The sequence below is a fragment of the Elephantulus edwardii genome, unplaced genomic scaffold, assembly GCF_000299155.1.
Source record: "Elephantulus edwardii isolate Elephantulus edwardi_28Jun2011 unplaced genomic scaffold, EleEdw1.0 scaffold00528, whole genome shotgun sequence".
In the NCBI taxonomy this organism is placed as follows: domain Eukaryota; kingdom Metazoa; phylum Chordata; class Mammalia; order Macroscelidea; family Macroscelididae; genus Elephantulus; species Elephantulus edwardii.
Genome location: NW_006400278.1, coordinates 130,528 through 142,683, shown reverse-complemented (window position 1 = coordinate 142,683; position 12,156 = coordinate 130,528). Strand labels below are relative to the sequence as shown.

The following is a 12,156-nucleotide window of genomic DNA, read 5'->3' as shown; positions in this document are numbered from 1 at the left end:
GGAGAGACCGGTCCTTGGAGAGGGACATCATGCTTGGGAGGGTGGAGGGACGGCGCAGGAGAGGAAGGCCCTCTATGAGGTGGATTGAGTTTATCAGGATGGGAGTGTCAGAGATAGTACAATTGGCACAGGACAGAGCAGAGTTTAGGGCTGTTGTAAATAGGGTCGCTATGAGTTGCAGGCGACTCGACGGCACATAACAACAACAACAAAAGGAATTTGTGATACCATATGCTTTTGTGGGCCCTGGGTACTCTCATCTCATAAGAAACAGACAAAAACATTCCCATTCTGAAGTGTTTCCATAATGGTAGTCCATCCCCCTGCTTTTCATCTGTCCTTTATATTTTCTTTATTGTTCTTAGAGATCTTTTCAAAGGGAGATGAAATGGACTGTTCCCAACAGACTCATATTGCAAATTCAGCATATCTCTGCTTTGTGCTCTTTTGTGTTGTAAGACAGAGAATATGTGTCCAAATATTCACAGTGAATGTATCCACAGGTTCATTCACAGAGTGGTACATCTCATGGCCAGGATTTCCTCCGTGAGAAAATGAAGGTCATAAGGCCCAGAACAAGGCTCAGGTCTCAGCCCCTGAGTAGATCTTGCAAGAAAATAGAACTTTTGTCGTGTCTGTATGATTTCTTCACTTTTTTCAAAGATGAAGCTCCTTTTTTGTCCTGGCACCCAGGTGGGACATGGTACGTTTCTTTCAGACCTAGAGTGTGTTGTGTGTTTCAGGCACCATTGTTTCTGGAGGACGTGATCATCCTCTTCACCCAGGAAGAGTGGGCTTTGCTCAGTGTTGATCAGAAGAAACTCTACAGGGACGTGATGATTGCAACTGTGAAAAACCTGGACTTCATAGGTAAACAATAAGAATTTGTACTCTTACAATCCTTGGAGTGCAAACAAATTTATGACCATTACTTTTGAATTTTGACTGAAGAATTGGAAACCACGGTTAAATGAAACAGACATGATCCTGTGGCCTTTAACAGTCATTTGTGGAAAATTACTTGTATAAGAAGACTCTGTCTGATAATATATTTTCTTTGCTTGTGATTAAATGGATTTAGTTCTGAATCTATCATCAGTGAATGTAGCACCATTTTTTTAAAAAATTCATTTTGATGAAAGTTTACGGAAACCTAGGCTTTCCACTCATTGTTGCACTTTTCTCACTGCCCATCCCTTCCCCCCAATCACTTTTTCCCTTGAAACAGAAAAGGAAAACTCTTGCATTGTTATGCAGTCCCTCCTGCCAAGTCCACTCCACTGTGCAGCCTTCACTCTGCTCGCCTGTCATGACGAGAAGACCCATTCATTTATCCCGTTTAAACAGATCTCTCCCTCATCTGTTTCAACGCAGTAGACGTCATTCCTCCTCTCCTTGTCTGTCTTCCCTCAGTTGGGATGTCAGTCCTGTTTGACAGCAGTGGCCCTGTGCAACATTTGTCCTTTTGTGACTGAGATATTTTACTCAGCATAACGGCCTCCAGGGTCACCCATCTTACATAATATCTCATGAATTCCTTGTTTTTCAGTGCTGCATAGTATTCCATGGTGTGAATAGACCACAGCTTCTCTATCCGTTCCTTTGTTGATGGGCACATCCGCTTTTTATGTCTGATGGCAGTTAAAAGTCTTTGCGGCCGTGCGTATCACACTCATTTAGGGCTCGTGTGTTGGGAACCTCTGTGAATCATTAATTGGTGACAGGATATTCCAAATATTGAGACACGGGGATTTTCATGACACAAGAAGAGAAAGTACCTTTTTTGCTGAATGGTATATAATTTAACAGATCACTCCGTGCTCTTTTTGGCATGAGCAGGCCTGTGCTGGAGCCATTTTTCTATTTCTCCTGTGCTGTGTGTCCTGTGTCATGTGATGTGAATCCTCTGAGATATTGTGTGTGTTCTGTGCATTGTCATGTGTGTACTGTTCTGTGTGATGTCGTGTGTGCTGTGTGAGTCATCTCTGTAATTATCCACCCAGAGGAGTCTCATTTATATCATCATGTCTTTCATTTGTCTCAGAAGGGATTTGTAGTGAATTGTTTGCTCTCCAGTGTCAAAGTGCTGAAACTGAAAAATGTGCCCTCATGACGATTTGTTCACAGCAGCCTAGCCTCTAGTACGTTCTATTTTATATTGTCAACATTTTATTTTCTTTTTTTGTGCCAGGCCTTGAAAACGTGAATGCCCGAGAAGCATTATCGCGTGAATGTACTCAGTTGACCTTGTTAAGGACTACGCATTCCGGGCTTTCCATGTTAGGGAAAATGGTACAATTATGTGGCAGAGAAGATCTATGTAAAATCCAAGAGGACCGTTGGAGGTGAGTGTCATGAAAATGAGGGGGGGAAAAACACCCCAAAACTCATGAGAAACAGAATTTTGGAGATGGGTCTCAAAGTCTCATGACTTCTCAATGCAGTTGTAGGAATTATATTTTTGCTAAATGAAGTCATGGGAGACTCTGAGATGGTAGACTCATGCATCTTCCTTGTGTTTTATTGTGTGCTTACAGGGACACGCATAGTTACAACTGTGTGTTGTTGATTTTTCACAGAAGTCTCACAGTCAGAGACCTTCGTGAAGAGATTGAAGACGCTCACCCTGGGAAAACGCGCATCAGATTTCCAAGTTATTCCTGCAACCGTGTCGACTTAAACCTGTTGAGGAGTGACCTTGGTGACACTGGCCATGAATGTAAGAAATGTGGCAAATACTTCTGTTCTTTCTCTTCATTTTGGATCCATGTGGTAGATGAACATGAACCTGCAGAATGTGCTGAGACCTGCAGGAATCCTTTCCCTTTAGTTTCCAAAGAAGGGTTTAATTTTCTAGAGAAGTTTTATGAGCATACTAAAAATGGGAAACACCATTCTTCTTCTGCCCCCCTTACAAGTACTTCAGACAGCACAGTAAAGAGAAAAATTAACAGTGTAGAGAAGCCTTATAATGGTAAGGTACGTGGAAAATCTTCACGTTCTTCGTCCTGCCTAAGGAGACATGCGAGAACACAGACAGACAGGAAATCTTATGAATGTCACCAGTGTGGCAAAACCTTTCATCGCCATGCTCATTTGACTGTCCATGCCAAAATTCACTCAGGAGAGAGACCTTTTCCGTGTATGGAATGTGGCAAAACCTTTTCCCGGTCAGATCACCTCGTTAAACATAGACGCATTCACACAGGAGAGAGACCCTATGAATGTCACGAATGTGGGAAAGCGTTTTTAGAATCCAGTCACCTCATGAGGCACAGTAGAACTCACCGAGGAGAGAGACCTTACGAATGCAAGGAATGTACAAAGACCTTCCGTCACCTTGCCCGTCTTACTATCCACGCAAGAATGCACACAGGAGAAAAGCCTTATGTCTGTACGGAGTGTGGGAAAACCTTCCCACGCTCAACCTCTCTCACGGAACACAGAAAAATTCACACAGGAGAGAAACCCTATGAATGTCAAGAATGTGGAAAAACATTCTTACGATCAGGAGACCTCACCGTCCATACCAGAGTTCACACAGGAGAGAGACCTTACGCATGTCAGGACTGTGGGAAAACATTTTCGCAGTCAAGTCAGGTCACCGTCCATAGACGAATCCACACCGGAGAGAGACTCTATGAATGTGACAAATGCGGGAAAACCTTCTATGACCCCGGCAGCCTCGGAAAACACCGAAGAACTCACACAGGAGAGAGACCTTATCAGTGCACGGAATGTGGCAAAAAGTTTGGTGACCCTGGCAACCTCGGTAAACATAGAAGAATTCACACAGGCGAGAGACCGTACACATGTGTGGACTGTGGGAAAACCTTCTCACAGTCAAGTCATCTCGCTAGCCATAGAAGAATCCACACCGGAGAGAGACCTTACGCGTGTCACGACTGTGGGAAGACATTTCTGCAGTCAGGTGAGCTCAGAAAACATCGACGAGTTCACACAGGAGAGAAACCTTATGAATGTAAGGAATGTGGGAAAGCCTTCTCACGACTTTTCAGCCTCAGTGTGCATCGCAGAGTTCACACAGGAGAGAGACCTTATGCATGTGAGGACTGTGGGAGATCTTTTTCCCGGGTGGATAGGCTATCTCTGCATGCCAGAATTCACACGGGCGACAGACCTTATGAATGTAAGGAGTGTGGGAAAACATTTCCTTGGCCTTCCAGCCTCAGTGTCCACGCAAGAACTCACAGCAGGGAAATGTTGTGTAGGTAGAGAATGTGGAAATAATTTTCTTGGCTTTAACCTTACTGTCCATGGAAAAATTCACATAGGAAAGAGAACTTATGATATTACAGAACGTGGGAAAACATTTTTGTTTTATTCCGTTCACCTCATGTACCATAGAATTCAAATAGGAGAGAGACCTTATGCATGTCAGAAATGTAGACACACCTTTTCACAGTTAGGTTGCTTCAGAACACATAAAAATGCACACAAGACAACTTGGGAACGTGCGTTACGGAGGGAAATCTTTGGTGACTCTGGTACACAGACTATGTCTGAAGAGTTTCTCACAATAAAGCATCTGGATGTTAGGAATGTGGGGGCCACCTTTCCACAATCGGATGTCATCAGGACGTGCACGAATTCACGCAGCACAGACCTCATGTGAAGTCAGATCTGATTTGACGGTACACACAAAAAATGAAATAGAATAAATTTGAAAAAAATATTTAAAAAAAAAAAGAAATGGAGTGCTATAGAAAATTTGAATCTCTTTGGCTTTTCATTGCCCACTGGGTTTCCTTTTGGGATTATTATTATTATTATTATTTTAATTTAAATCTGTTATTAATTTCAGTGAAAATTTACAAAGGCTTTGGATTTCTGTTCATTCATGGTTGTATATTATTATTATTTTTCTGTGTCCCGTCAAATCAGATGTGACTGTTACAGGAGGAGATTGTCCCTCCTTCTCCAGCAGGGCATCTGGTGGATTCGAACCGCGTGCCTCTTGGATTGCAGTGCAGCTTTTTGCCAGTAGGCCAGCAGAGTTCCCGTCCTCTGTGGGTTTAGACACATTTCAAACCTTTGACATTTCAGCACGCTGTGTCTACAATGAGTAAAGAGTAGTATTGGTGTTTAAGAAAAGTCCTAGTTCTTAACTAGGAGTTTAACTATGTGGATTCCCCACCTGATCGATACTGGTAGGCCATTTAATAGGCAAGGCCCAATCGTTAGATAGGACCCACTGTGGCTGATAAGAGGGTGGTCAAGCAAGTGAGCCGTTTAGAAAGACAACCTCTGAGCAGTCACAGCAGGGACATGTCCTGAGTTCTTTTTTTCATGACAGCTTTTCGGTTTTGGGCACTTTGCTATTACTTCAAATAAAACTCACTCTTACTTTCTGCTTGCTTCCTGTTTGTGTTCATGTGTAATCTTGGCTGTTTTTTCACATTCTGACAAAACGAGGCTTGCTCCTTTGAAGCTCCTTCCTTTTAAAGCAAGTACCACTATGCAGCTATTACAGAAATCACCCAGCTCTGGAAGCTCACCTATTTTTCCGTTTGACTAGATGAGGAAAGCCTTGTTTTGTAGTATTGCTTAGAGTAGGAACCGACCCAAACCGACCCCCCTCTGGTGGGTTTTCAGAGGCTTTTAGTCGCACGGAAGGAGCAGCTGGAATATGACTTTATCTTTCTCTCATGAATCACGTCATTCCAAACATCTGCCTTTTGGTTGACAGCCTAACTCCTTACTCACTAAGCCACTAATTTTTCTAGTCACTTAGTTCCCTAAATTTTATAGTAACAGATCATCCGTAGGTGGTATTCTGAATTTTGCTAAAGATCTTCCCCAGATTGAGTGGCTGACGTTATGTTGAAAAGATTGAAATTAAAATAGTCCCTATAGTTCTCAGCTGAATTAAACTCAGGTTTCTATAGTTCTCAGCTAAGTTAAACTCAGGAATTTTTCCATTGTCTCGGGTAGAGCCCCACACCCAGTTGTATCCAGGGCAACAGTATTTCAAGAATGGCTAGCAGAAGGGCAGAGCAAACAAGCAGAGATTGTCTCTCAACTGATAACCCATGTGCCTTTGTTTCCCGACTGATAAGCAATGTATCTTGTGCTTTTCCACTGCCCTGGAGTTTGGACTCATTGTATACTTAAGCATTTGTGACACCACCCTATAGTTAAAGATCTGTCTAAATGCTACATGTGCTACGTGAGTGCCGCAGGTGCTACGTGCAAATATGCTGTGTAAACCATGAGCAAACACTGAACCAATGAATTCAAACTGTGCTTTCATCACCCAGTGAGAAGCTGATACCCAGTTGTATCCCCCTAAAGTGTATAAAAAACCAACTTTCTCTGCTCGCGGTCAACTCCTCTATCTCCTGCCAGAGATACGTGTCGGCCCGGAGCTCCGCAATAAACCTCTTACCTCTTGCTGTTGCATCAAGCCGGTGTCTTGGAGTCTTGGGTCTTCGCCGTGCGCTCGGGATAGGACCACCGGTTCGGGGGTCTTTCAGTGTCATAGAAAAAGTCTCTTTTTGCTTGATGGTACCAGTGAAGCAATCATTTCTGTATCACTCATCTGTCCTCAGCATCTTTGAACTCACTCTAGTGAATGTTGGAAGATGTTGTTGATAGATACTGTCGAGTTGCTTGTAACTCAGAGTGACCCTGTGTACAATTACTCAATTACTCTGAACCCTGCTCTATGTTGAACCAACCTTACTGTCTCTGACACACTTGCCCCCATGACCCCAGTCACTGAGTCAGTCCATCTCATCGAGGGTCTTCCTCTCCTGTGCTGTCCTCCCAGCCCTCCAAGCATGACGTCCCTCTCCAAGGACCTGTCCCTCCTTGCAACATGTCCAAACTATGTCAGACGAAACTTCAGAGTCCTTGCCTCTAAGGAGCAGCTTGGTGTAACCACCTCTCAGAGAGAGTTGTTTGTTCTCCTAGCAGTCCATAGTACGTATAGTCAGTACTCTTCTTCTGCACCACAGCTCGAGTTTATTCATTCCTTTTCCAGAATCCCTAGTCATTGTCCAGCTTTCTGATGCAGAACAATTAATTGGAAAGACCATGGCCTGAATTAGGCTCACTTTAGTGTCCAGACTTATATTGTTGCTCTTCAGTACTCTGGAGACGTCTGCAGACTCTGTGTGTGTGTGTGTGTGAGTGTACCGTCAAATCAGATCTGACCGGTACAGGAGGAGATTGTCCCTCCTTCCCCGGCAGAGCATCTGGTGGATTTGAACCGTGTGCCTCTGGGATTGTAGTTGCAGCTCCTTGCCACTAGGCCACCAGAGCTGCCCTTTCTGCAGACTTTTCTAATGCATTTCGTCTTTTGATTTCCTGGCTGCTGGTGCCAGGAATGTGGTGGAGCCAAGTAAACCGAAGCTGTTAAGAATCTTCGTCTCTTCTCTGTTATTTTCCACTGAGGGATCCCATTGTATTTTGGGACCTATGTCGTATGAATTTTGCTGTGTAAGGTTTCTAAAGCTGTGTGCGGGGTTTCCTGAGCCACTTGTAACCCTTCTCCGATGAAAACCAGTCATTGGCTCTAACTGGATTTGAGATTTTTCTTCTTCACAGTCAAGTGGGAAGTGACTCATACTAGTGTGGACTCAAAACAACAATATTCTAAGTCACCTCTCACTTTATTCTCCTTCCGAAAAACCGGTGAGCTTCCAACCATTTCCTCATCTCCAGCAATTTTTCCAGGAAGCCTCTGTCCCCCAACAGAGTATCTGTTGCATCTCTGTGAAGCCACTGGGTGGCGGAAAATCACAGATTATTCCTGTTGTTGTTGTGAAGTGTCATGGAGTGGTGACTCACAGCCACCCTGTGACCCAAAGACCTGAGCACTTGTATGACTTTTGTCGTTTTCTCCATGTTCCGAGAGTTTCCAGAGGCAAGCCATTTCCAAAGTGGATGCCACTCCTGCTTCCAAGCTTGTTTTAATCTGGGAGCTCCACCAAACACTGTCCACCATGGGTAACCATTGTCACATTTGGCACATCAGTGTCACAGTGTTTAGCATCACAGCAACCATGAATTACCTCTGTACAGCAATGCACAGACCACTGCTATACAGGTTAGCAGAGGATGCAGGTGAGCTCATGATACAGGTGAGCACAAGGTGCAGGTGAGTACACAAAACAGGTGAGCACAGGATGCAGCCCCAGGACCCTCCCAGCCAATGAACTTCTGTAGAACCTGGCTCCTGCACAACACTTTCTTCTTCTTTTTTTTAATTTATTTTATTATTTTGTGTGTGAGTGTACCATCAAATCAGATCTGACCGGTACAGGAGGAGATTGTCCCTCCTTCCCCGGCAGAGCATCTGGTGCATTCGAACCATGCGCCTCTGGGATTGTAGTTGCAGCTTCTTGCCACTAGGCCACCAGAGCTCCCTATTTCTTTTATTTTAATGAACATTTACAGAGATTTTGGATTTCCATTCATTCATTGCTGCTACAGAACACTTTCAAACTGGATTCCAGCCCCATACTGCTGACCAAAAGAGTTTTTTAAATAGGAGACCTTATCCCATTGTCTCACTTCCCTAAGCAAATCAACATTCCACGCTTCTGATCACCAATCCCTGCCAACAAGCTTCTGTAGGACCCCGCTCCTGTCGAGGATGTTCACACTGGATTCCAGCCTGGTACAGAGGATGTAACTCTGGAAGAGAAACCATCTAACTTAAATCTAAAACTTCAGCCCCTGAAAACCCCTACAGAGTGTCTACCACTCTGACTTCTGCTATTACGCTGATTAGCAGCCCAAGGGCAGTGGGTTAATTTTGCCCTAATTTATTCTTTTGGGTTAGCTGGGTGTTCCATCTGCATTTGTCCCAAAGGCAGTGAGTGGTCAGTGTAAGAAAACAAACTGTGACACGTTGCATCAGATCCAGGAAAGATGGTGATTTTTGTTAGGCACTGCTGATCACGTTAGCAGAGCTTCTGCGTGGTGCACTTGACCCTTAGCAAGGAGTTCTGGTGGTGTCATCTGTATGGGTTTGCTCTGGGAAAGCAAAAGCATCTCCTTGTCCTGTCGGAAACCACTCATGGCCTCAAGAAGTGAAGTCAGACAAAAGGAATAAGGTAATGTCCTGTGTTGTTTTGGTTGGCATTTCTCTAATGACCATTGAGAGGGAGTTTGTAGGTGACCAGAAGGCTGCCTTTGGGCATCTGTCATTCTGCTTGCCTAAGGTTGAAGTCTCTTAGCTTGTTGTTGTTAGGTGCCATCGAGTTAAGTATGACTCATAGCGACCCTGTGAACAGAAAATCTGAATCTAGGCCTGTCCTGTGCCGTCCTCACTCTTGCAGCAGTCACCGTTATCAATCCACCTGATTGTCTTCCTCTCCTTCGCCGACCCTCCAACCTTCCCAACATCTTGTCCCTCTCCAAAGAACAGACCCTCCTAGCAACATGCGCAAAATATGTGAGGCAAAGCCGGATCCTCCTTGCCTCCAAAGGGCACTTCAGCTGCACCCTCTCCAAAACTTATCTCTTCCTTCTGTTGGCTGTTCTTGGTATGTTCAGTTCTACTTTCCAACACCACAGGTTAAAGTCATCAGGTTTTTTTCTGTCATCCTTATTCATTGTCCAGGTCTTGCGTGCTTAGCTTGTAATCAGAAAGGCCATGGCCTGAATCAGACACACCTTAGTCCTCAAACTGACAGCACTAAATCTCAATAATTTGGAAAGCTCCCTAACTAAAGCGTTTCCATTTGCAATGTGTCTCCTTATTTATTGACCTCTTGTATCCAGCGTGTTAATTGTGGAACCAAGCCAGATAATGCTGTTGACGGTTTCCATCTCCTCTCTATCCATCATGCCAGTGCTTACTGGTCCAGTGATAAGAATCTTTGTTTTCTTGACATTTAGCCCCAATCCATACTGAAGGCTGCCATTCCCTGATCTTCTGCAACAAGAGCTTCAAGTCCTCCTCACTTTACGCAAGCAAGATTTTGTTATCTGCATGATACGGTATTGATGAGTCTCCCTCCATTCCTGATACCACATTCCTTTTCATAGAGTCCAGCTTCTTGGTTTGCTCAGCATATAGATTGAACAAACATGGATATATGATAGATCCCTGATGCGCACTTTTCCCAGTTCCAAACGTAGCAGTCCTCCCCTGCACCATTTGAACAATAGCTTTCTGCTCCAGGTATAAGGTCCTCAGATCATTCGGGAAGCAGGGCTTTATGGTGAGGACTGTGTCATCAAGATTAGAGGCAGACTCATCAGCAACCTACGACATGCAGATGATACAGCCATGCTTCCTGAAACTGAAGAAGATCTGAAGTGCTTGCTCTGCAGAAGGTCAAGGACTGTAGTCTCCCAAGATGGATTAAAGCATAATATAAAGAAAATAAAGATTTCCACCAGAGGGCCAATTGGCAGCACCACGACAAATGGAGAAGAAATTGAGGTTCTTATCAATTACATCTTCCTCGGCTCCACAAGCGACACTTTTCATGCCAACAGAAAAGAAAAGATGAGTTGCATTTTGAAAATCTGTCATGAACCTTTCCAGAGTTGTGAAAAGCAACGATGTCAGTTTAGAGACAAAGATATGCCTAATTCAGGCCTTAGTCTTTTCAGTGACTTGCTATGCATCAGATAGCTGTACAATGACTAAGGATGACAGAAAGAAAAATTCATGCCTTCAAGTTGTGGTGCTGGAGAAGAGTCTTGAATATACTAGACTGCCAAGAGAAGATATATCAGTCTGTCTTGTATGTAAAAGGTGAAACCAAGTCTTCCCCTGAACGCGAAGATTTTCAAGCTCTGTTTCACCTATATTGGGCACGTGGCTAGGAGAGACCAGTTCTTGGAGAAAGACATCATGCTTAAAAGGGTGGAGGGACAGCACAGGAGAGGAAGACACAAAATGAGACGGATTGATACAGTATTTGGGACAATGGAAATTACTGTGTTGGCATTAATGAGACTGGCTCAGGAAAGGAAAGTGTTCAGGTCTCCTGTATATAGGGTCTTTAAAGGTCGCAGGTGACTCAAGGTGACAAGGTACTATATTGGGTGTTTTTTGGTTTGTTTTTTTTTTAAATGTAATCCTCTTGTTTAGAGTCAAGACCTCAGGAAGGGCCTTTATATTAAAAACCCATTATTATATTTTGGAGAAACATTCTTCTAAGTGCTTCCACACTCTCCTGTCAATATGTTGTACTGTGGTGAGCTGAGATTGCTGTGATTTGACACTGAGGTGTCAAATAGCATCACGGTTACCCACGGTGGACAGGGTTTGGTGGAACACCAAACACCATTTAAGACAAGTTTAGAAGCAGGAGAGGCATGCAATTCCCAAACCACATGCCTCTGGAAACTCTGTGAACTTAGAGAAACGAAGATAGTTTTAGAAAGGCTTTGGGTCTTTTGTGCATAGAATTGCAAGTGAGTTGTGCTCAGGACGGTGGCAATCACCAACAATGAGGCTAGATGTGACAGAGACAGGGAAATTGGCCTGGGTTAGGGGGATTAATACAATAACTGGGGTAATAACTAGAAGTGTATCAGAGGCATTGGCCCAGGACAGACCAGGGTTCAGAGCTATCATGCATAGGGTCACTATGAATAGTAGTGATCTCATAAAAGGGCACATAAAAGCAACAATTTAGCTGCTTTTTTAGGGCTTTAGTCCTTGCACCTATAACAAAAATCCCCACACCCACTGGGGGTCGCTGATTCTCCGGTTTTGACTGAGAACAAAGAGGAAATAGGATCCCGAATTCCAGCGTAAGAACGAAACCTCAGCGGGAAGAGCGAGGCCTTTGTTTCCGCCCGGAGGCATTTTCACGAGGCACCGGAAGTAGCGGCAGCCGGAAGAGGAAGCGCCCTGATAGACGCGCGGTTCGCTGTTACTGCCGCTCTGGCGCCGATTTCACTTTGCTCGCAACGTTTATCGTGAGTAGCAATCGACTGACCGCAGATTCCGAGGCCGAGGCGCCTCTTTCCACCGTCCGATCGTGTCCAGTGTGTCCGGAAACACGGCCTTTCCTCTCCTCCGCAAGCCGCCGCCGCTTTCCTCCCTTCCCGCCCCTGCGGCACCAGCTGCCCACTGTCCGGAGCGGCCCTGTGCGTGTCTCGGCCGCGTCCACGGGCCCAAAAGTATGTGTGCGAGGAGGACCAGGGTGGTGGTCAGTC

The 12,156-nt window shown here is 44.6% G+C and overlaps 1 protein-coding gene across 1 annotated transcript in view; it reads left to right on the top strand.

Annotated features, from left to right (window-relative positions):
• Positions 1 to 2,713: 2,713 nt before the first annotated feature.
• The window catches only part of LOC102862274 (zinc finger protein 420-like), a 19,201-nt gene continuing 9,758 nt past the window's right edge, over positions 2,714 to 12,156 (top strand). The window contains exons 1-3 of the mRNA XM_006903170.1: positions 2,714 to 2,719; positions 3,067 to 4,200; positions 11,800 to 12,120. Coding sequence (XP_006903232.1) covers positions 2,714 to 2,719; positions 3,067 to 4,200; positions 11,800 to 12,120 — 1,461 coding nt within the window. The remainder of the gene's footprint in view (positions 2,720 to 3,066; positions 4,201 to 11,799; positions 12,121 to 12,156) is intronic.